Source organism: Leptodactylus fuscus, chromosome 6, assembly GCF_031893055.1.
Source record: "Leptodactylus fuscus isolate aLepFus1 chromosome 6, aLepFus1.hap2, whole genome shotgun sequence".
NCBI lineage: Eukaryota > Metazoa > Chordata > Amphibia > Anura > Leptodactylidae > Leptodactylus > Leptodactylus fuscus.
Window position 1 is genome coordinate 9,311,026 of NC_134270.1, and position 26,388 is coordinate 9,337,413.

At 43.4% G+C, this 26,388-nt stretch overlaps 1 protein-coding gene and 1 non-coding gene across 2 annotated transcripts in view; both read left to right on the forward strand.

The window, feature by feature from the left end:
- The window catches only part of LOC142210276 (alpha-N-acetylgalactosaminide alpha-2,6-sialyltransferase 2-like), a 49,883-nt gene extending 28,673 nt beyond the window's left edge, over positions 1–21,210 (forward strand). Inside the window, exons 8-9 of the mRNA XM_075279339.1 lie at positions 19,796–19,895; positions 20,796–21,210. Coding sequence (XP_075135440.1) covers positions 19,796–19,895; positions 20,796–20,966 — 271 coding nt within the window. The 3' untranslated portion in view covers positions 20,967–21,210. The remainder of the gene's footprint in view (positions 1–19,795; positions 19,896–20,795) is intronic.
- Positions 11,019–11,100, forward strand: TRNAS-CGA (transfer RNA serine (anticodon CGA)). The gene has a single exon. It is a non-coding gene; the product is annotated as a tRNA-Ser (tRNA).
- Positions 21,211–26,388: the final 5,178 nt, after the last annotated feature.

Here is a 26,388-nt window from a genome sequence, read left to right on the forward strand (position 1 = left end):
GGGGGGGAGGGGGGCACTACAGATAATATTGTTATGGAGCAATGTGTTGGGCATTGTGGCTGATACATGCAGTAATATTGCTGGCACTGTTATGGGGACAATGTGGATGATACGATAATATTGTAATGGAGTAATGTGGCGGGCATTGCTATGGGGGCATTGTGGCTGGTACTTACATGCAGTAATATTGCTGGCACTATGACGAGGATAGTTCTGGAGTTCTGGACCAATATGTCTGGTACTCTTATGGGGGTCCTGAGATTGTCCCTTGTAGGATCCTAGCAGTGTTATGGAGAATTCTCCTGTATGGGACGTCGCCTATGGGTAGGCGGTAATGTAAATATAAGCAGTTGTCAATGAGGCCGATTCCTTTATGTAGGGCTCCTTTATATCAGTGTGTACAGTGGCGTGGACTATTTATCTGTCTTTGACGGTTATTGATCTAAGAGTTAGGGCGGCCATTAAGATAAAAGGACATGTCCTCCTCCCTCCACACCTGTCTCCAGAGCTGTAAAAGACATTTGCTGAGGGACGGCCTGCACATGGACTTCATGGACTTTAGGGTAAAATCCAACTGTAGCCATAGAGATAACTGGATCGGCTCTATAGGCCTAAACAGTGACATCACCAGGTCCAGCTGGGTGACATCACTAGATGTGAGCGGCATGGCTGGCTAGGCCAACGTCCCTAAGGGTCAAAACCAGTGGCGGAACTAGGAATGGCGGGGCCCCATGGCGAACTTTTCACATGCCCCCCCCCCCCCCCCCGAAGACCTCGACTGACCCCCTCCTACGCATTCCTGCGCGTTCTATTATGCCCCATAGTGGCCCCTGCACACAGTATTATACCCCATAGTGGCCCCTGCACACAGTATTATGCCCCCTAGTGGCCCCTGCACACAGTATTATACCCCATAGTGGCCCCTGCACACAGTATTATACCCCATAGTGGCCCCTGCACACAGTATTATGCCCCCTAGTGGCCCCTGCACACAGTATTATGCTCCATAGTGGCCCCTACACACAGTATTATGCTCCATAGTGGCCCCTGCACACAGTATTATGTCCCATAGTGGCCCCTGCACACAGTATTATCCCCCATAGTGGCCCCTGCACACAGTATTATGTACCATAGTGGCCCCTGCACACAGTATTATGCTCCATAGTGGCCCCTGCACACAGTATTATGTCCCATAGTGGCCCCTGCACACAGTATTATCCCCCATAGTGGCCCCTGCACACTGTTTTATGCTCCATAGTGGCCCCTGCACACAGTATTACCCCCCATAGTGACCCCTGCACACAGTATTATGTCCCATAGTGGCCCCTGCACACTGTTTTATGCTCCATAGTGGCCCCTGCACACAGTATTACCCCCCATAGTGACCCCTGCACACAGTATTATGCCCCATAGTGGCCCCTGCACACAGTATTATGCTCCATAGTGGCCCCTGCACACAGTATTATGCTCCATAGTGGCCCCTGCACACAGTATTATGTCCCATAGTGGTCCCTGCACACAGTATTATCCCCCATAGTGGCCCCTGCACACAGTATTATACACCATAGTGGCCCCTGCACACAGTATTATACACCATAGTGGCCCCTGCACACTGTATTATGCCCCATAGTGGCCCCTGCACACAGTATTATTCTCCATAATGGCCCCTGGAAACAGTATTATGTCCCATAGTGGCCCCTGCACACAGTATTATCCCCCATAGTGGCCCCTGCACACAGTATTATGCCCCATAGTGGCCCCTGCACACAGTATTATCCCCCATAGTGGCCCTGCACACTGTTTTATGCTCCATAGTGACCCCTGCACACAGTATTATCCCCCATAGTGGCTCCTGCACACAGTATTATAGCGCATCGTGGTCCCTGCACACAGTATTATGTCCCATAGTGGCCCCTGCACACAGTATTATGCCCCATAGTGGCCCCTGCACACAGTATTACCCCCCATAGTGGCCCCTGCACACAGTATTATGTCCCATAGTGGCCCCTGCACACAGTATTATCCCCCATAGTGGCCCCTGCACACAGTATTATAGTCCATAGTGGTCCCTGCACACAGTATTATGTCCCATAGTAGCCCCTGCACACAGTATTACGTCCCATAGTGACCCCTGCACACAGTATTATGCCCCATAGTGGCCCCTGCACACAGTATTATAGTCCATAGTGGTCCCTGCACACAGTATAATGTCCCATAGTGGCCCCTGCACACAGTATTACGTCCCATAGTGGCCCCTGCACACAGTATTATGCCCCATAGTGGCCCCTGCACACAGTATTATTCCCCATAGTGACCCCTGCACACATTATTATGTCCCATAGTGGCCCCTGCACACAGTATTATGTCCCATTGTGGCCCCTGCACACATTATTATTCCCCATAGTGGCCCCTGCACACAGTATTATACCCCATAGTGACCCCTGTACACATTATCATGTCCCATAGTGGCCCCTGCACACAGTATTATGTCCCATTGTGGCCCCTGCACACATTATTATTCCCCATAGTGGCCCCTGCACACAGTATTATACCCCATAGTGACCCCTGCACACATTATTATGTCCCATAGTGGCCCCTGCACACAGTATTATGTCCCATTGTGGCCCCTGCACACATTATTATTCCCCATAGTGGCCCCTGCACACAGTATTATACCCCGTAGTGGACACCCATAAACAATTATTATACTTTGGGGTCTTTTCAGACCCCAGAGTATAATAATCGGAGACCCGGGGGAATAAAAACATGAAAAACTACTGTTTCTTACCTGTCTCCGGCTCCTCCGCTGCCATCCTTGTTCAAGGACGTCGGACGTCACATGACCCGGGATGCAGGCTGGGTTCATGTGACGTCATAGACGTCAGAAAGGATGTCAGGAAGGAGGCCTGGCAGGATCTTGGAGAGGTAAGTAACAGTGTTTTTTATGTTTCTTACCTCTCCCGGTCCACCGATCATTATACTCGGGGATCCGAAAAGACCCTCGAGTATAATGATAGCAGCGGTAGCGGCTGTCACCGGGCCCCCAATGTCCCGGGCCTTGTGGCAGCTGCCTCTGCTGCTATGGCGGTAGTTACGCCACTGATCAAAACCAACCCAGATCTCAGGCATTGCCGGCCTGCTGACCACTTAGTCCGCCTGGTCCCCTCTGGTCTGTTATATGATATCACTTAGGGAGACCCCTACAGGCCCGTTACCCCTGATTGGACATCAAGGGCCATCATATTACATCTATATTCGGAGGCTGTGGTATAAAGATAGAAACATTGAGGACAAAATTATATTTTGTCACATGAAACAAAATCTTGTGTTTGTCACACCGACGATTAGAAACCCCAGAAACCCCAATAAAATCAATGTGTTTTTCGCAGATCGCACAAAAATTATTTTCCAATTTTGGCCATAGAATTCATTATGTAAAGTATATTTGGGGTGTACAGAATATCATGTGGTCAAACAAAAAGGCAAATTTTGTGTTGCAAGAAATTCATTTTGTCACACAATATGTGCAGTTTCCTCCATACTAATAATACTGCCATTGTGAAGTGACGACCTCAGCTCTGCTATCAGTACAAGATATACCCCTAGGAACACACAATCATCTGCTCTTATCTGGTTGGAGTGTCATCAATAATGAGCGGTGAGAAGGTCAACACCATAAACTCCATGGAGGTAAAAGCCTCAATATATCAATCATAGTAACAGATTATCCTATACAAAGGAGCAGTATTATAGGGGTTCTATAATTGTACATAGGAGCAGTATTATAGTAGTTATATTCTTGTACATAGGGGGAGTATTATAGTAGTTATATTCTTGTACATAGGAGGTAGTATTATAGTAGTTATATTCTTGTATATAGGAGCAGTATTATAGTAGTTATATTCTTGTACATAGGAGTAGTATTATAGTAGTTATATTCTTGTACATAGGAGTAGTATTATAGTAGTTATATTCTTGTACATAGGAGTAGTATTATAGTAGTTATATTCTTGTACATAGGAGTAGTATTATAGTAGTTATATTCTTGTACATAGGAGGTAGTATTATAGTAGTTATATTCTTGTACATAGGAGCAGTATTATAGTAGTTATATTCTTGTACATAGGGGCAGTATTATAGTAGTTATATTCTTGTATATAGGAGCAGTATTATAGTAGTTATATTCTTGTATATAGGAGTAGTATTATAGTAGTTATATTCTTGTACATAGGGGCAGTATTATAGTAGTTATATTCTTGTACATAGGGGGAGTATTATAGTAGTTATATTCTTGTATATAGGAGTAGTATTATAGTAGTTATATTCTTGTACATAGGAGTAGTATTATAGTAGTTATATTCTTGTACATAGGAGGTAGTATTATAGTAGTTATATTCTTGTATATAGGAGTAGTATTATAGTAGCTATATTCTTGTACATAGGAGTAGTATTATAGTAGTTATATTCTTGTACATAGGAGCAGTATTATAGTAGGTATATTCTTGTACATAGGAGGTAGTATTATAGTAGTTATATTCTTGTATATAGGAGTAGTATTATAGTACTTATATTCTTGTACATAGGAGTAGTATTATAGTAGTTATATTCTTATACATAGGGGGAGTATTATAGTAGTTATATTCTTGTACATAGGGGGAGTATTATAGTAGTTATATTCTTGTATATAGGAGTAGTATTATAGTAGTTATATTCTTGTACATAGGAGTAGTATTATAGTAGTTATATTCTTGTACATAGGAGGTAGTATTATAGTAGTTATATTCTTGTACATAGGAGCAGTATTATAGTAGTTATATTCTTGTATATAGGAGTAGTATTATAGTAGTTATATTCTTGTACATAGGAGTAGTATTATAGTAGTTATATTCTTGTACATAGGAGGTAGTATTATAGTAGTTATATTCTTGTACATAGGAGCAGTATTATAGTAGTTATATTCTTGTACATAGGAGTAGTATTATAGTAGTTATATTCTTATACATAGGGGGAGTATTATAGTAGTTATATTCTTGTACATAGGGGGAGTATTATAGTAGTTATATTCTTGTATATAGGAGTAGTATTATAGTAGCTATATTCTTGTACATAGGAGTAGTATTATAGTAGTTATATTCTTGTACATAGGAGCAGTATTATAGTAGGTATATTCTTGTACATAGGAGGTAGTATTATAGTAGTTATATTCTTGTATATAGGAGTAGTATTATAGTAGTTATATTCTTGTACATAGGAGTAGTATTATAGTAGTTATATTCTTATACATAGGGGGAGTATTATAGTAGTTATATTCTTGTACATAGGGGGAGTATTATAGTAGTTATATTCTTGTATATAGGAGTAGTATTATAGTAGCTATATTCTTGTACATAGGAGTAGTATTATAGTAGTTATATTCTTGTACATAGGAGCAGAATTATAGTAGGTATATTCTTGTACATAGGAGGTAGTATTATAGTAGTTATATTCTTGTATATAGGAGTAGTATTATAGTAGTCATATTCTTGTACATAGGAGTAGTATTGTAGTAGTTATATTCTTGTACATAGGAGGTAGTATTATAGTAGTTATATTCTTGTACATAGGAGGTAGTATTATAGTAGTTATATTCTTGTACATAGGAGCAGTATTATAGTAGTTATATTCTTGTACATAGGAGTAGTATTATAGTAGTTATATTCTTGTACATAGGAGTAGTATTATAGTAGTTATATTCTTGTACATAGGAGTAGTATTATAGTAGTTATATTCTTGTACATAGGAGCAGTATTATAGTAGTTATATTCTTGTACATAGGGGCAGTATTATAGTAGTTAAATTCTTGTACATAGGAGCAGTATTATAGTAGTTATATTCTTGTATATAGGAGTAGTATTATAGTAGTTATATTCTTGTACATAGGAGTAGTATTATAGTAGTTATATTCTTGTACATAGGAGCAGTATTATAGTAGTTATATTCTTGTACATAGGAGTAGTATTATAGTAGTTATATTCTTGTACATAGGAGGCAGTATTATAGTAGTTATATTCTTGTACATAGGAGGCAGTATTATAGTAGTTATATTCTTGTACATAGAAGCAGTATTATAGTAGTTATATTCTTGTATATAGGAGTAGTATTATAGTAGTTATATTCTTGTACATAGGAGTAGTATTATAGTAGTTATATTCTTGTACATAGGAGGCAGTATTATAGTAGTTATATTCTTGTACATAGGAGGTAGTATTATAGTAGTTATATTCTTGTACATAGGAGTAGTATTATAGTAGTTATATTCTTGTACATAGGTAGTATTATAGGAGTTATATTCTTCCACATAGGAGGTAGTATTATAGTAGTTATATTCTTGTATATAGGAGTAGTATTATAGTAGTTATATTCTTGTACATAGGGGCAGTATTATAGTAGTTATATTCTTGTACATAGGGGGAGTATTATAGTAGTTATATTCTTGTATATAGGAGTAGTATTATAGTAGTTATATTCTTGTACATAGGAGTAGTATTATAGTAGTTATATTCTTGTACATAGGAGCAGTATTATAGTAGGTATATTCTTGTACATAGGAGGTAGTATTATAGTAGTTATATTCTTGTACATAGGAGCAGTATTATAGTAGTTATATTCTTGTACATAGGAGTAGTATTATAGTAGTTATATTCTTATACATAGGGGGAGTATTATAGTAGTTATATTCTTGTACATAGGGGGAGTATTATAGTAGTTATATTCTTGTATATAGGAGTAGTATTATAGTAGCTATATTCTTGTACATAGGAGTAGTATTATAGTAGTTATATTCTTGTACATAGGAGCAGTATTATAGTAGGTATATTCTTGTACATAGGAGGTAGTATTATAGTAGTTATATTCTTGTATATAGGAGTAGTATTATAGTAGTTATATTCTTGTACATAGGAGTAGTATTGTAGTAGTTATATTCTTGTACATAGGAGGTAGTATTATAGTAGTTATATTCTTGTACATAGGAGGTAGTATTATAGTAGTTATATTCTTGTACATAGGAGCAGTATTATAGTAGTTATATTCTTGTACATAGGAGGTAGTATTATAGTAGTTATATTCTTGTACATAGGAGTAGTATTATAGTAGTTATATTCTTGTACATAGGAGTAGTATTATAGTAGTTATATTCTTGTACATAGGAGCAGTATTATAGTAGTTATATTCTTGTACATAGGGGCAGTATTATAGTAGTTATATTCTTGTACATAGGAGCAGTATTATAGTAGTTATATTCTTGTACATAGGAGCAGTATTATAGTAGTTATATTCTTGTACATAGGAGTAGTATTATAGTAGTTATATTCTTGTACATAGGAGGCAGTATTATAGTAGTTATATTCTTGTACATAGGAGGCAGTATTATAGTAGTTATATTCTTGTACATAGGAGCAGTATTATAGTAGTTATATTCTTGTATATAGGAGTAGTATTATAGTAGTTATATTCTTGTACATAGGAGTAGTATTATAGTAGTTATATTCTTGTACATAGGTAGTATTATAGGAGTTATATTCTTGTACATAGGAGGTAGTATTATAGTAGTTACTAGCTTTTACCCGCGACTTCGTCTGCGGTGAGTTGAGAATTGGGCGGACACAGACGTGTGAAACTGTAAAAGTGCTTTAAAAAGTTTGGTGGGCTAGCAAATGTGATTTGATGTGTTATATTGTGTATGTTGTGATACAGACAATGTGATGTGTTATACAGCCTGTGTACAGGAGTATATATGTATCAGGTACTGTATATAGCAGTGATAGGAGATACATGTAATTATATAGTATATACAGCCTGTGTACAGGAGTATATATGTATCAGGTACTGTATATAGCAGTGATAGGAGATACATGTAATATATAGTGTATACAGTCTGTGTACAGGAGTATATATGTATCAGGTACTGTATATAGCAGTGATAGGTAATACATGTAATTATATAGTATATACAGCCTGTGTACAGGAGTATATATGTATCAGGCACTGTATATAGCAGTGGTAGGTAATACATGTAATATATAGTATATACAGCCTGTATACAGGAGTATATATATGTATCAGGTACTGTATATAGCAGTGATAGGTAATACATGTAATATATAGTATATACAGCCTGTGTACAGGAGTATATATGTATCAGGTACTGTATATAGCAGTGATAGGTAATACATGTAATTATATAGTATATACAGCCTGTGTACAGGAGTATATATGTATCAGGTACTGTATATAGCAGTGATAGGAGATACATGTAATTACAATGTGATGTGTTGTATTGTGTATGTATAGTGGAAAGCTATATGTTAATGTGAGTGAGTAGAGTGAGGGCTACTCCTGAGGTGACAGTAAGGAGTGTGCAGGCAGGTTGAGGCAGGAAATGCCAGGCAGTGTGTGTGAGTCTATAGCTGGGGCTAGGAGTCCTGCTTTTGTGAGTCTCCTGCTAGGAAGCCATGTTGTTTAGTGGCACCAAAAGTAGCCTGTGACCAGTGGCGTAACTACCGTGGTAGCAGCAGTAGCAGCTGCCACAGGGCCCGGGCCATTAGGGGGCCCGGTGACAGCCGCTGCGTTTTTTTTTTTTTTTTTTTAAGTCCGTTACGGGCCCTATTCACTTGCCGATCCTGGCTGGGCCGGGATCGCCAAGTGACATAGCGGGGCCCACAGAGGCTATCATTATACTCGGGGGTCTTTGCAGACCCCCGAGTATAATGATCGGCGGACCGGAGAGGTAAGGTAACATAAAAAACAGTGTTACTTACCTCTCCGCGATCCTGCCAGGCCTCCATCATTCGTGTCTGACGTCTCTGACGTCACATGACCCAGGCCAGCTTCCCGGGTCATGTGACGTCTGACGTCATTAAAGCTGGACAAGAGCGGCGGCCGACAGGAACAGGTAAGCAACTGTCTCTGTTCTTTTAATGGTTTTAATTCCCCAGGTCTCCGATTATTATACTCTGGGGTCTTTTCAGACCCCAGAGTATAATAAATGTTTATAGGTGTCCACAGTGGGACATATGGGGACACTATTGGGGATAATACTGTGTGTGCAGGGACACTATAGGGGTTAATACTGTGTGTGCATTGGACACTATAGGGGTTAATAATACTGTGTGTGCAGGGGACACTATTGGGGTTAATACTGTGTGCAGGGCTTACTAAGGGACATAATAGAGTGCGGAGGAGGGGGTCAGTCGAGGTCTTCGGCATCGGTTTGGGGAGGGGGGGCCCCATGTCAAAAGTTCGCCACGGGGCCCCGCCATTCCTAGTTACGCCACTGCCTGTGACTCAATCCTAAGGGAAAACTAAGTTTGTGGAAAATTGCACGCAAATCCGTCCAGGCGTTTTAGCGTGATTGAGGAACAAACATCCAAACACACAAACTTTCACATTTATAATATTAGTAGGATATTCTTGTATATAGGAGCAGTATTATAGCAGTTAGATTCTTGTACATATGAGGAGTATTATAGTAGTTATATTCTTGTACATAGGAGGTAGTATTATAGCAGTTAGATTCTTGTACATATGAGGAGTATTATAGTAGTTATATTCTTGTACATAGGAGGTAGTATTATAGTAGTTATATTCTTGTACATAGGAGTAGTATTATAGTAGTTATATTCTTGTACATAGGAGTAGTATTATAGTAGTTATATTCTTGTACATAGGAGTAGTATTATAGTAGTTATATTCTTGTACATAGGAGGTAGTATTATAGTAGTTATATTTTTGTACATAGGAGCAGTATTATAGTAGTTATATTCTTGTACATAGGGGTAGTATTATAGTAGTTATATTCTTGTACATAGGGGGAGTATTATAGTAGTTATATTCTTGTACATAGGAGTAGTATTATAGTAGTTATATTCTTGTACATAGGAGTAGTATTATAGTAGTTATATTCTTGTACATAGGAGTAGTATTATAGTAGTTATATTCTTGTACATAGGGGCAGTATTATAGTAGTTATATTCTTGTACATAGGGGCAGTATTATAGTAGTTATATTCTTGTACATAGGAGTAGTATTATAGTAGTTATATTCTTGTACATAGGAGTAGTATTATAGTAGTTATATTCTTGTACATAGCAGTAGTATTATAGTAGTTATATTCTTGTATATAGGAGCAGTATTATAGCAGTTCCCTGTCGTCCTCAACAGCGGCACAATGTGGGGTATTTCTGCCCCTGTGTGCTGGTAGGACAGGCGGATATTTAATTAGCCAATCAAATGCGTGGCAGGCCCTATAAGAGGGCACAAGAACCTCCCCTCTGCGTGTTTTTTTCTGTCCTGTGTGGACAGAGGACAGGTGGGAGGACTTGTGTCCTCTTTGAGAAGCTCAGCAGGATCACTCACCTCCTGAGCGGTTGTTTTCTTCTTGTCACCTTCTGTGCCCTGCGGGGAGAAGGTGCTTGTTAGCCATGTGTGGCTACCCCCCTCTATCCCCCCTGCCCCCCCTCTCCTCCGCTTCCCCTGCTCCTTGTGACTTACCTGACATTTTGGTGAGAGTCCGGGGACTCCGCATGCCGCCTCTGGTGGCCGCACGGACTGCCGGCGGGTGGAACCACACTGTTGTGTATCCTTTCCCCGCCGGCCGCTGTAAGCGCGCACTTCCGGTTTCGCCGGAAGTATCATAGCGCCATGGCAACGGCCTGGCGCTGGCGGCCGCTCACTCAGGGAAGATTCAGGCCTTATTAAAGGCCGGAAAAGACGGGGAGATGTGGGGGTAAGTGCCCGTGTTAAGGGCCTCTTGGTGGGGGGGAATGTATATCTTTGCAGACCCCTGATTACAGGGTTAGTTGTCTGGGCAGGTTGCCTCACCTGCTTTGATTGTGGCTCCGCCCACTTCCAGCCGGCCAGAATTAAGAGGCTGGCTGGCCTGGTGTCAGAGACCTTCCTGCAGTATCTGCTGAAGGCGTGCGATTGTGGTGTTCATTGATCTTGAACTCTTTTCCAGTTTGCAAACTTATTGGGAACCGGCTGTGATGGCCGAGTGGTTAAGGTTTTGGACTCGAAATCCAATGGGGTCTCCCCGCACAGGTTCAGATCCTGTTCACAGCGCCAGCCCGGCTAGCTCAGTCGGTAGAGCATGAGACTCTTAATCTCAAGGTCGTGGGTTCGAGTCGCACGTTGGGCGCCAAGTCACCTCGCTGTCCGGTCTACTGGACCTGGATATGTCATCCTCTACTACCCCTCCTGGGGATGGTAGGAGGAAAACCTCTTCCAAGAGGAAACATCTTTCCTGCTTCGATTGCGACACACCGTTCCCTGATGGTAGGTAGCGGCTTGAAAGGTTGTGCCCTGCGGGGTACTACTGGTCCTATAACTTGCCTATTTTCAGGCTATGAGTGGGCCCGTTGTCGCGGGTGCAGAGGTCCTCCACCTGTGGAGCCCTCTCCCAGAGATATGATGGCCTGGGTCAAGGAGATGGTGAGTTTGGGCATCGCTTGGGTAAATAGTTTTTCCCTTGCTTGTACTCTCCTTTTTGTTTTGCAGGATGATTCCCTCAAAGGGATCCATTGCACCTTGTCTCAGCTCACCAGGAGACCATGCTCTGAGCTCCGTTCCTCGTCTCCCCCCCCCCCCCCTTGTAACACCTGCGGGTGGCAGAGGATGATTCCTCCGAGGACGACTCAGTTATTCCAGCAGAACTGCGTTCCATTATGAACAAACGGGCAGGCTGCTGAAGTCCATCCGGTCTACAGTGGGCCGAGATGTTGACGGGGAAGCCTCCACGTCTGCCTCTGGGGGACATATTGCCTTCCATGCGGACGCCACGCTGACCGACCTTATGGCGCAGCAGTGGAAACAGCCAGAGAAAGGACATTCGCTTTCCAGGATCTTCAAGAGTTTGTTTCCTATTAACACTACCCAGTGGGATTCCTGGGGGCCTCCCCCGAAGGTGGATTTGGCCGTAGCAAAGCTGTCCCGCAGAACCCTGGTGCCCTTGGAAGATGGTTCAAATCTTCAGGACCCTCTGGATCGTAGGGTGGACTCCGTTCTGAAGAAGGTCTACTCAGCTTCCTCCGCGCAAGCCTCTGTGGCCATAGCCTCCTCTATGGTTGGTGACTTTTTGCGCAACCGCTTAGCCGCCTTGGAGCGGGATATAGACTTGGGCGTAGACAGAGATGAGATTCTGGCCTCTATGAAAAGAGTTCATAGGGCTGCAGATTATTTGGCGGAATCCTCCTGCCATCAATTAAAAATCTCCGCCAAATCTATGGCGTTGTCTACTGCGGCCCGTAGACCCCTTTGGCTAAAGCCTTGGCGGGCAGATTTTGCGTCTAAAGCAGCACTCTGTGCTCTCCCCTTTGAGCCGGGAAGGGTGTCTGGCCAAAGCTTAGACGCCATTATGGAGGGATTAGCTGAAGGTAGGGGAAGGTCCCTACCTCAAGCATCCAGGGGCAGACGTGCTCCCTCTAGAGGCAGAGGTTCTTCCTCTAATTATAGACGCCCTTCCCAACAACGGCGTTTTAGATATCGCCCTAGGGGAGCTGGTCGTGGCGCTTCCAAGGAGGACACCAAGAGGAAGCCTGAGTTTTGACGTGGGGCAGCTCCCTGTGGCCCCCCTTCCTGGGAGGACGTCTTTCCTCCTTTTCCAGAGCATGGTTCACCCATATCCAAGACCCATGGGTGTTGAAGATCATACAACACGGGTATCACATCGACTTTCATCTTCCACCTCCAGATCGGTTCGTTTCCACCCAAACTCTTCCACCTTCTCAGCAGGCCAGTCTAGAAGCCTTGGTTGCCGAATATGTTACCAAGGGCGCCCTGGAGAAGGTACCAGCCTCAGACCTCGGTCTGGGAGTCTACTCCCCCGTCTTTCTGGTCCCCAAGTTCACCGGGGGCTGGAGGATGATAATAGATCTGAGGTACCTCAATCGGTTTATCAGGAAGAGGTCATTTCGAATGGAAACCGTGGATTCCGTGGCTGTGTTTCTTCAGCCAGGAGAGGTGATGGTTACCCTCAATTTGAGGGACGCCTATCTACATGTCCCCATTGCTCATTTCCACAGGAAGTTCCTCAGGATTGCCGTCGCTATGGCCGGCCACAGGGAGCACTATCAATTCACAGCTCTGCCATTCGGCATCACATCCGCCCCACTGGTATTCACCAAGGTGATTTCTCCGGTCGCCGCGGCCCTCAGACTTCAGGGTCTTTTCATCGTCCCTTATCTAGACGACTGGCTACTGAAAGCTCAGTCTCCTGCTGCCCTCCTCCAGCAGCTCAACCTTGCCATCAACTTCCTACAGGAGTTAGGATTATCAATTGAGAGAAGTCCGAAATCGTTCCATCCACCTGAAGAAAATTCCTCGGATTTATAGTGGATTCAGAAGCGATGCAGATCTTCCTCTCCAGTCCAAGGAAGGAAAGAATCCAAGCCAGTGCACGATTCCTATTGCGCACTCGGCAGGTAACCATCCGGACCGCCATGAGAGTCCTGGGCCTGATGTCATCCTCGGCCAGGGCGGTGCCTTTGGCTTTATGGCATTTGCGTCCCCTTCAGATGGAAGTGTTGAGAACCTGGAACAGGTCTCCACGGGGATTGCACAAGAAGATCTGCCTTTCTCCCGCTACCCGTCTTTCCCTCAGATGGTGGATACACCTGAAAGACGGAAGGTCCACGGTCCCGACAGTGTGGACCCTGTTGACAACAGATGCATCCCAGTGGGGATGGGGAGCCCATTGTCAAGACAAAACTGTACAAGGACGATGGAGATGTCCGGAGCTGGGGTCATCCAATCTCAAGGAACTCAGAGCAGTGTACCTGGCCCTAGTACACTTTGCCCCAGAATTGAAAGGCAAGTCTGTCAAAAACCGGTTAGACAATATGACGGTGGTAGTCTATATAAACAAACAAGGGGGCACCAGGTCACCAACCTTGCTGAGAGAGACGAATCTCATATTTGCCTAGGCGGAGAAGAATCTGGTCCAGTTATCCGCTGTTCACATAAAGGGCTCCCTGAACATAGTAGCGGATCAGCTGAGTCAGGGTATTACCGTATCAGGAGAATGGTCTCTCAATCCAGACGTATTTCAACAGATCGTCCAGAGATGGGGTCTCCCGGAGGTCGATCTTATGGCTACCCGACTCAACGCCAAGGTGGGGACCTTCTGCTCTCTGTACCAGGAGGACAATCCCTTGGCGGTGGATGCCCTGTCCATCCCATGGAGGTTCAGGCTGTTTTACATATTCCCTCCAATTCCAATCATACCGAAGGTATTGATAAAAATAAGACAGGACCAAGCCTCGGGAATAGCCATAATCCCGTTCTGGCCAAAAAGGGCTTGGTTTGCTCAGCTCATACAAATGAGTCAGGGCATATATTGGAGGCTTCCCCCACTCCCAGACCTGGTAACCCAAGGAGAGCTGAGATGCCAGGATCTGAGGAGACTCAACCTGACAGCCTGGAGGTTGACCAGTCCCTATTGAGAAATAGAGGACTGTCACAAGCCGTCTTGAAGACCCTATCCAGCGCCAGAGCAGATTCGACTAACAGGAACTACCGTCGAATAGGTAACATCTTTAATGCCTGGTGTCTGCAGCATCAAGTGGATTCCACCGATCCCCCTACGGAGGCGATCCTGGACTTCCTTCAAGACGGACTAGACAGAGGTCTTGCTGCGGCCACACTCAAGGTACACGTAGCGGCCCTGTCCGCCTATCTGGGGAGGCGTTTGTCTCAGGATCCTTTAGTGAGCACCTTTATTAAAGGGGCAACTAGGCTGAGACCGGTGGTAAACACCCCTGTCCACCAATGGGACCTTATTCCGGTCCTGAACGCCCTATGTGGCCAGCCATTTGAACCTCTGGAAGAGGTCTCCCTCAAGTCGCTAACCGGCAAAATGGCGCTGCTATTGGCAGTCACACCTGCCAAACGCGTTAGTGAACTACAAGCTTTGTCCGCTGAGGAGCCATATACCACCTTTTTCTCTGACCATGTACAGCTTAGGTTCCTCCCTGGGTTTCGTCCCAAGGTGCCATCTGCTGTAAACAGGAACCAACTGATTTCCCTTCCAGTATTTTTTCCGTTCCCTTCTTCTGCTGAAGAAGAAAGATGGCACAAGCTGGATGTGGTTAGATGCCTGCAGATCTACTTGCAGCGCACTCGCCCCTTTAGGTGGACTGAAAACCTGTTGGTCAGCTACACGGGGAAAAACAAGGGCGCCAAAGCCGCCAAAGCTACAATATCCCGGTGGGTTACCGAGACTATTAGAGTCGCCTATACCGCCCAAGGGCTGTCGGCTCCATCTTTCCTTCATGCCCATTCAACCAGGGCAGTGTCCACTTCACGGGCAGAAAGAAGTGCTTTGTCTGTGGACCAAATATATGCAGCTGCCTCTTGGGCATCTGAATCCACCTTCATTTGGCATTACCGTCTGAAGGACCAAGTGGCAGATTCCACTGCCTTTGCCCAGACCAGTTTAAGTTCGGTCATGGGTTTGTCCCACCCATCTTGGGGACCTGCTTGCTATATCCCCACATTGTGCCGCTGTTGAGGACGACAGGGAACGAGTGATTATGAAGATAATCTTGTTTCCCTTAGTCCTAACAGCGGCACAAGATTTCCCACCCTGGGAATCATATCTTATGTATAAAACTGTATATAAATGTAATGGAGGTACTTTTGTATTTACACGCAGAGGGGAGGTTCTTGTGCCCTCTTATAGGGCCTGCCACGCATTTGATTGGCTAATTAAATATCCGCCTGTCCTACCAGCACACAGGGGCAGAAATACCCCACATTGTGCCGCTGTTAGGACTAAGGGAAACAAGATTATCTTCATAATCACTCGTTATATTCTTGTACATAGGAGTAGTATTATAGTAGTTATATTCTTGTACATAGGAGCAGTATTATAGTAGTTATATTCTTGTACATAGGAGCAGTATTATAGTAGTTATATTCTTGTACATAGGGGCAGTATTATAGTAGTTATATTCTTGTACATAGGAGCAGTATTATAGTAGTTATATTCTTGTATATAGGAGTAGTATTATAGTAGTTATATTCTTGTACATAGGAGGCAGTATTATAGTAGTTATATTCTTGTACATAGGAGTAGTATTATAGTAGTTATATTCTTGTACATAGGAGCAGTATTATAGTAGTTATATTCTTGTACATAGGAGTAGTATTATAGTAGTTATATTCTTGTACATAGGAGGCAGTATTATAGTAGTTATATTCTTGTACATAGGAGGCAGTATTATAGTAGTTATATTCTTGTACATAGGAGCAGTATTATAGTAGTTATATTCTTGTATATAGGAGTAGTATTATAGTAGTTATATTCTTGTACATAGGAGTAGTATTATAGTAGTTATATTCTTGTACATAGGTAGTATTATAGGAGTTATATTCTTGTACATAGGAGGTAGTATTATAGTAGTTACTAGCTTTTACCCGCGACTTCGTCTGCGGTGAGTTGAGAATTGGGCGGACACAGACGTGTGAAACTGTAAAAGTGCTTTAAAAAGTTTGGTGGGCTAGCAAATGTGATTTGATGTGTTATATTGTGTATGTTGTGATACAGACAATGTGATGTGTTATACAGCCTGTGTACAGGAGTATATATGTATCAGGTACTGTATATAGCAGTGATAGGAGATACATGTAATTATATAGTATATACAGCCTGTGTACAGGAGTATATATGTATCAGGTACTGTATATAGCAGTGATAGGAGATACATGTAATATATAGTATATACAGCCTGTGTACAGGAGTATATATGTATCAGGCACTGTATATAGCAGTGGTAGGTAATACATGTAATATATAGTATATACAGCCTGTATACAGGAGTATATATATGTATCAGGTACTGTATATAGCAGTGATAGGTAATACATGTAATATATAGTATATACAGCCTGTGTACAGGAGTATATATGTATCAGGTACTGTATATAGCAGTGATAGGTAATACATGTAATTATATAGTATATACAGCCTGTGTACAGGAGTATATATGTATCAGGTACTGTATATAGCAGTGATAGGTAATACATGTAATATATAGTATATACAGCCTGTGTACAGGAGTATATATGTATCAGGTACTGTATATAGCAGTGATAGGAGATACATGTAATTACAATGTGATGTGTTGTATTGTGTATGTATAGTGGAAAGCTATATGTTAATGTGAGTGAGTAGAGTGAGGGCTACTCCTGAGGTGACAGTAAGGAGTGTGCAGGCAGGTTGAGGCAGGAAATGCCAGGCAGTGTGTGTGAGTCTATAGCTGGGGCTAGGAGTCCTGCTTTTGTGAGTCTCCTGCTAGGAAGCCATGTTGTTTAGTGGCACCAAAAGTAGCCTGTGACCAGTGGCGTAACTACCGTGGTAGCAGCAGTAGCAGCTGCCACAGGGCCCGGGCCATTAGGGGGCCCGGTGACAGCCGCTGCGTTTTTTTTTTTTTTTTTTAAGTCCGTTACGGGCCCTATTCACTTGCCGATCCTGGCTGGGCCGGGATCGCCAAGTGACATAGCGGGGCCCACAGAGGCTATCATTATACTCGGGGGTCTTTGCAGACCCCCGAGTATAATGACCGGCGGACCGGAGAGGTAAGGTAACATAAAAAACAGTGTTACTTACCTCTCCGCGATCCTGCCAGGCCTCCATCATTCGTGTCTGACGTCTCTGACGTCACATGACCCAGGCCAGCTTCCCGGGTCATGTGACGTCTGACGTCATTAAAGCTGGACAAGAGCGGCGGCCGACAGGAACAGGTAAGCAACTGTCTCTGTTCTTTTAATGGTTTTAATTCCCCAGGTCTCCGATTATTATACTCTGGGGTCTTTTCAGACCCCAGAGTATAATAAATGTTTATAGGTGTCCACAGTGGGACATATGGGGACACTATTGGGGATAATACTGTGTGTGCAGGGGACACTATAGGGGTTAATACTGTGTGTGCATTGGACACTATAGGGGTTAATAATACTGTGTGTGCAGGGGACACTATTGGGGTTAATACTGTGTGCAGGGCTTACTAAGGGACATAATAGAGTGCGGAGGAGGGGGTCAGTCGAGGTCTTCGGCATCGGTTTGGGGAGGGGGGGCCCCATGTCAAAAGTTCGCCACGGGGCCCCGCCATTCCTAGTTACGCCACTGCCTGTGACTCAATCCTAAGGGAAAACTAAGTTTGTGGAAAATTGCACGCAAATCCGTCCAGGCGTTTTAGCGTGATTGAGGAACAAACATCCAAACACACAAACTTTCACATTTATAATATTAGTAGGATATTCTTGTATATAGGAGCAGTATTATAGCAGTTAGATTCTTGTACATATGAGGAGTATTATAGTAGTTATATTCTTGTACATAGGAGGTAGTATTATAGTAGTTATATTCTTGTACATAGGAGGTAGTATTATAGTAGTTATATTCTTGTACATAGGGGTAGTATTATAGTAGTTATATTCTTGTACATAGGGGGAGTATTATAGTAGTTATATTCTTGTACATAGGAGTAGTATTATAGTAGTTATATTCTTGTACATAGGAGGTAGTATTATAGTAGTTATATTTTTGTACATAGGAGCAGTATTATAGTAGTTATATTCTTGTACATAGGGGTAGTATTATAGTAGTTATATTCTTGTACATAGGGGCAGTATTATAGTAGTTATATTCTTGTACATAGGAGGTAGTATTATAGTAGTTATATTCTTGTACATAGGAGTAGTATTATAGTAGTTATAGTCTTGTACATAGGAGTAGTATTATAGTAGTTATATTCTTGTACATAGGAGCAGTATTATAGTAGTTATATTCTTGTACATAGGAGCAGTATTATAGTAGTTATATTCTTGTACATAGGAGCAGTATTATAGTAGTTATATTCTTGTACATAGGAGGTAGTATTATAGTAGTTATATTCTTGTACATAGGGGGAGTATTATAGTAGTTATATTCTTGTACATAGGAGTAGTATTATAGTAGTTATATTCTTGTACATAGGAGCAGTATTATAGTAGTTATATTCTTGTACATAGGAGCAGTATTATAGTAGTTATATTCTTGTACATAGGGGGAGTATTATAGTAGTTATATTCTTGTATATAGGAGGTAGTATTATAGTAGTTATATTCTTGTACATAGGAGCAGTATTATAGTAGTTATATTCTTGTACATAGGAGTAGTAGTATAGTAGTTATATTCTTGTACATAGGAGCAGTATTATAGTAGTTATATTCTTGTACATAGGAGTAGTATTATAGTAGTTATATTCTTGTACATAGGAGCAGTATTATAGTAGTTATATTCTTGTACATAGGAGCAGTATTATAGTAGTTATATTCTTGTACATAGGAGCAGTATTATAGTAGTTATATTCTTGTACATAGGAGCAGTATTATAGTAGTTATATTCTTGTACATAGGAGGTAGTATTATAGTAGTTATATTCTTGTACATAGGAGTAGTATTATAGTAGTTATATTCTTGTACATAGGGGGAGCCTCTTCAGATCCTGTCTCTTTAGTTACCTGCCATATATCCCATATACTAACACATCCTGTGCTCCTGTCTGTCTCAGATATTTGGGGGTGTCCAGTACTAATCCATGTCTTCAGTATACAGCCCCTATGTGAGTGACAGCCCGAGTGCCAGGCTGTGCCCATATCATACTGGATAAAACAATGTCTATAGAGCCTTCGCCAGGCCGTCGCAGTGTTGTTGGTGTCCGGCCATTTATTGTGCAGCCTTTTATTCTTGGTTTAATTCAGATTTTTTCCGTTCTCAGGTATCTCGCTTCTCCGGTTTTAGAAACAAACAATCGCGACCTTTACCGTGCGTCCACTGGAGCCACAATGCTGCTGGCCGCTATACACACTTGTGACCAGGTGAGGGCGCACGCTATTGGGGGGCAGATTATATACCATATAGTTTATTCCTGTATTTCCACCCCACACGCTCTGGTTCTTTATCCGGCCCACCATACTGGGCACACGTGCAGTTTACCAGGAGGCCTACGGAGCAGTGTATACAATATATACGGGGAAAGGTATCAGTACTAGGGATGTAAGCAGCTGGGACAAGATCGCTACCTAGTGGCTGGAAACGGCACTGAACCATAAGTGGAGTTGAGCGAAACGCGTCATTAAATCAGCTGTGATTGATTGCTATGGGCTGTGATTGGTTGCTACTAATAAAGTTTTAATAAACCTGCTGCTGTTACTATACCGGAACAGGAGTCAACCATGTCTTCTATGTGCTGTGTATAGTAGGGGTGTCAGAAGGGCCCCCACACAGCTGATCCATGCAGGGGCCACTTGTCAGCCCCCCTCAGATTAATGCGATTAATTGAAGTTATAGGCCCAAAGCCTGAGGCTGCACTACTGATAGACACTTCCTATCATATCTGGCTCAGTCTTTATGGTCATTGCTGGTGACGCTGCCCCTGACAGAAATAACAGAGACAGTGATGGCCTCCAACGTCAAGTGATCGGCGCGGGATATGAAAAAACGGGTTCACGATTTTGATGCCCATTTAATGACCAACCCCCTTGACAGGGGTAAAGCTATTTAGGATAACACAGGGTGCAGTAGGGACAACCAGGCCCTGATATTACACCCCTAGGATAGCGCCATACTTGGCGACACGTGTGAGGGAGCATCCATTATAATACAGTCATGGTGGCGGTCGCCTCGCCTCATCCACGACAGTAACTAGATCCCTAAAAAACCGTATGGGTCCGTTATTGACACTTTATATTTAACCCCTAACTCTCTTGTTTCGGCAGGTTAGCGCTTATGGATTTATGACGCCAAACTACGAGAAATTCTCCAACCATTACTACGACAGCACCCACCAGCGCGTCCTCTTCTGTACGAACCACAACTACCTTAAGGAGATGGCGCTCTGGCAGAAACTGCACAAAGCCGGGGTCATGAAGCTCTACATGAGGGACTGAGGTTGGAGCGGGAACTTTGGGACATGAGTATGGAGGTCACTGCCCTGCTGCCGCCCCCTCTCTGCACTAGCGGGCTACTTCAGAGATGGCGCTGCTCCGATTCCGATGGACGCTATTGGGGTCATCTTCAGGGGGCTGGACCCCATAATTGTAAATAAATCCCTATCTGGATTATGGAAAGATGGGTGGCCGCCACAGTTTAATCTGCAATCCAAGGTCTATAATCCAGCGTCCATTATTTTAATGGGCATGGTCAACCAGAAAGGGGAAAGATTTGGGTAAAACAAACTCTCCAATTGGGTAATTTGTGGGTGCTCCTGGGTTGTGAATGGGGCATTCCCAGTTTGGTTGTGGGTGGGGCTAAAATTAAAAGGGGGTTAGGAGGGGTAAAAGGCAGAACTGCAATATAATGTAGACCGCAACCTATATTTGTACCCAAAGACTGAGCGGAGAGAACCAAATCCAGATTGAAGATCGTCGTCTTTTGGAGATCACTTGATCGTCGTCCGTCTGAAAGTGCTGCAGAGGCCACTACTGGAGAAATGTGGTATTACAGGTTGCACATGCTTTTAGCAATGGCCATTGGGGTTAATAGAGAGGAGTTCAACGCAAAGGGACCCCCTTCATCCTATTAATATTATAAATGTGAAAGTTTGTGAGTTTGGATGTTTGTGGGTTTGTGTGTTCGGATGTTTGTTAATCAATCACGCAAAACCCCCTTGACCGATTTGGCTGAAATTTTCCACAAACATAGTTAATACACCCCATTGCGCAATAGGCTACTTTTCGTCACAATAGCGCACATACGTTTTTCCCAGGACCCCCACAAACCCCAAACTCACATCACTATCTCTGCAATCTCACACACTTTGGACCCCGATTTGGCTGAAATTTTCCACAAACATAGTCCCTACACTCGATTGCGCAATAGGCTACTTTTCGTCACAATAGCGCACATACGTTTTTCCCAGGACCCTTTGGATGTTCGGATCTTTGGCGGTCAATCACGCAAAAACCGCTCCACCGATTTGGCTGAAATTTTCCACAAACATAGTCCCTACACTTGATTGCGCAATAGGCTACTTTTCGTCACAATAGCGCACATACATTTTTCCCAGGACCCCCACAAAACCCAAACTCACATCACTATCTCTGCAATCTCACACACTTTGGACCATAGCAAGCCACAAAATTCATATTACCCCCTACAGCAGAGGTCAGCAACCCCTCGCACACATGCCAAGATTGGCACTCCTGCCACATTTCACTGGCATGCCAGCAGCACAGGACCTGCAAGAGTTAAATAAAGTCTCTGCTAGAGCTGAGGCATAAGGACACTCCCCTTTGCGAGATGTGCAGGAAACCCAGGGGGTGGAGCTTAATCGCTCAGGTCTCTGCCTGCTATAGTGATAGCTCCTGCCGAAGCTGCTAGCAAACTGAAAGTAAGAAACACACAACTCCCTTCCTTTACTTCCTATTCTCATTAATGTCAGGCATGGGGTTATTAGTTTAGTGTTAGTAACTCCATGTGCCTCACATTAATAGGAATAAACCCCATCATGTCCCTCATATTAACCCCTGTGTGCCCCATATAAAGGTTACTAATATGTGAGACATATGGAGGTACTAATAAAAGACCTCAGTAATGAAGATACTTAATTATTACCTCCAAGTCTCTCACATATCAGTAACTAGAGATGAGCGAGTACTGTTGGGATCAGCCGATCTGAACAGCACGCTCCATAGAAATGAATGGATGCACCTGGTACTTCCGCTTGGACGTAGCCGGCGCGCTTAACCCCCCGCGTGCCGGCTACGTCCATTCATTTCTATGCGAGCGTGCTGTTCGGATCGGCTGATCCCAACAGTACTCGCTCATCTCTATCAGTAACTCTTACACAGGGGTTAATGTGAGGGACATGATGGGGTTAATTGCTATTAATAAGAGGCGCATGGAGTTACTAAACTGTCATGCACAGGGACAGACTTTATGTTGCTTGCTCAGGAGTATCCTGTGCCCAAAACTTACATGTACTGGCGGAAAATAACAAATCATACAATGTCGTATATCGAAGTATATTAACCTGAAATACCTCTGTCCCAAAGTCACTATGTACAGTTTATACCAGCACCGTATAGCGGCTGAAATACAAATTACATTCAACACAAAAGTCTCACGTATTCTCAGAATTACAGCAACAACAAGATACACAGTTACATTTTATATCCCACACCTTATGCACAGTACGAAAACCTTACCCGCGCCTGTATATACCCACTTCTACAATCACCGCAGACCAAGTCGCGGGTACCAGCTAGTAATCTATACGTATAAAACTCAAGTCCTGTAGTGGTGTGCTCTATACAAATCCACAGTTCTCGCCTGATTTGGGTGAAATTTGGCACACCCCCTCTCTCCACCCACAGGAGCAGAATACTGCGCATGTTACATCTCGCTAGCGTCGTCCCCCCGTCATGAGATTGGGGCCCCTAAATTTAGGCCCTATACATATAATGGGGAAAAGTGAAAGTGCTGAGGGGAAAACAACAGTTGTGACTGACAGGGACGGATTATAGCGACGGCGCCAAAGAGTCGCTGCTAAAGGGGCCGCACCACCACACACAAACAGCACACATACACCAACCCACAAACACAACACAAATGCCACAACACACACGCACGGACCACACACGCACGCAAAGACACTCAGATGGATGCACACTACACACACAGAAAAACAGAGCACATGCGTACTCACACACAACTACCGCACGCATGGACACTTGCTCTGTGCACGCAGAAACACATTGATCACACCCGTACATACACGCATACATATACATGAACCACACAGGCATATAAAAGGACCATGCACATGTGCATGCACACACGCATACATAAACGTGGATCATAGACATGTACACGCACACATGCACCGATAAAACATGTCTGGTATCCTTAGTGGTTGCTTGCACACCACAGTATTTTTCCTGGGCCTCCAGGTCATGGATTTGGCGGTTCCATGGACTTCTTTGTGCACAAAGCTGTGAATTTTGCAGGCTCCATAGAAGTCTATGGAGACGTAGAATCCACGGCCCGGAGACTGTAGTGCTACTGTAGTGTGCAAACCGCCATACTGAGCAGCCATATTGGTCAGGTGAAAACTGCCTGATAGTAAGATTGTCATTATTACTTACTATACAGGAGCTTTCAGCACTGGAGCCCGACAATAGATAGTTGTGTAACTGGAAACCAATTCTACTCTTTTGTCCGTGAACTACTTATAGATTACACCGGAGGGAGGGGGAGGGGTGCACTGTGTTGTTAATTGGGTTCAAATCAGTGGCATAACTAGGAATGATGGGGCCCTGTGGAAAACTTTTGACATGAAACCCCCCCCCCCCCCCCCCCGATGCTGAAGACCCCAACCGACCTGCCCGCATTCCTGAGCACACTATTATCCCCCATAGTGGCCCCTGCACACAGTATTATCCCCCATAGTGGCCCCTGCACACAGTATTATCCCCTGCACACAGTATTATGTCCCTTAGTGGCCCCTGTACACAGTATTATCCCCTATAGTGGCCCCTGCACACAGTATTATCCCCCATAGTGGCCCCTGCACACAGTATTACCCCCCATAGTGGCCCCTGCACACAGTATTATAGTCCATAGTGGTCCCTGAAACAGTATTATGTCCCTTAGTGGCCCCTGTACACAGTATTATCCCCCATAGTGGCCCCTGTACACAGTATTATGTCCCTTAGTGGCCCCTGTACACAGTATTATCCCCCATAGTGGCCCCTGTACACAGTATTATGTCCCTTAGTGGCCCCTGTACACAGTATAATGTCCCATAGTGGCCCCTGCACACAGTATTATGCCCCATAGTGGCTCCTGCACACAGTATTATCCCCTGCACACAGTATTATGTCCCTTAGTGGCCCCTGCACACAGTATTATCCCCTATAGTGGCCCCTGCACACAGTATTATACCCCACTGTGGATACCCATGAACAATTATTATACTCTGGGGGCTTTTGAGACCCCAGAGCATAATAATCGGAGACCCAGGAGGAATATAAACATAAACACTGTTACTTACCGATCCCTCGCTTTGCTGTACTTCCTGCTGATGGCGGCCATCTTCAATGACGTCCGGGAAGTCATGTGACCTGGGGGGGCCTGCGTCGCAACGCAAAGGACACAGGCCCTGGTCATGTGAAGTCAGGGACGTCACACAAGTAGGCCCGAAGCCTGCCCGGAGAGTTAAGTAACAGTGTTTTTTATGTTCCCTTACCTCTGCTGGGCCTCCTTTCATTATACTCAGAGGTCTTTTCAGACCCTCATGTATAATAATAGTGTTTGTGGGGCCCGTAGTGTCACTTACCCATCCCGGCCCCTGCCAGGATCGGTAAGTAAATAGGGCCCGTTACCATCTGGAGTAACACCAACCAGTAACCACCTATTAAAAAAAAAAAAAAACGCATTGGTAGCGGCTGTCGCCGGCCCCCTAATGTCCCGGGCCCTGTGGCAGCTTCTACCCCTGCTACCCAGTAGTTACGCCCCTGGTGTAAATGTTTTATATGTTTGGGTAAGGGGGATACATTTAAATTTTTGATAAAACATAGTTCTATTAGTTTATACTACATAATATGTATTCAATATAGAGAATCAATACAAATGTTGCAATGAAAAAAAAAAAAAATTCACCTCAATGTTACGGCAAATTAGTAAAATGCCAAAATAAGAAAAATTTAAAGTGGAAAATAAGATTTCCTGCAGTTCTGAGAATGGCGATCTCACTGCGACACTGAAAATGTTACTTTAGCATAACCAACAATTTCACATATCTTCCGTGAGCGAAGCCGCCGGGGATTCTACTAGTATATACCATATAGGACAAAGGAGTCAGAGTTTGCACTAATGGGGAGAACCCCCTTTAAGGTTCCCCACAAATTTCATATATTTTTCTCTGACTGTCCAACACTCCAGATTCAAGGTACATGAAGACTATATTGGGGCGGCCATGTTGGCTGTCACCCACCCGAAATTAGTGACACGAGAGGGCGACGCAAGGACGTGATGGTGGAAGGAATTTAATTGGAAAGTTCTGTTTATAAGTAATTTAATAAGTTTTTTTTTTTTTTTTTAAATTGGGAGAATTGTTAGGATAATGAGATGTGCAGGAAAATGATCAAATTTTTAAACTAATTTAATAATTTTTTTGTACTGAGTTGTCATTATGTGAGTTCCCATCGATGTGACAAAATTCAACAATTGTCGCCTCCGTTTCAGTGAAGACATACAGGCAGGTACCTACAGGTGGCAGTATACAGACAGGAGAGCTGTGTTATACGCAGGAGATCATTTTAGCCAGTAGGTGGCAGCACAGCACAGGTGGTGGGTACATGAAATAGG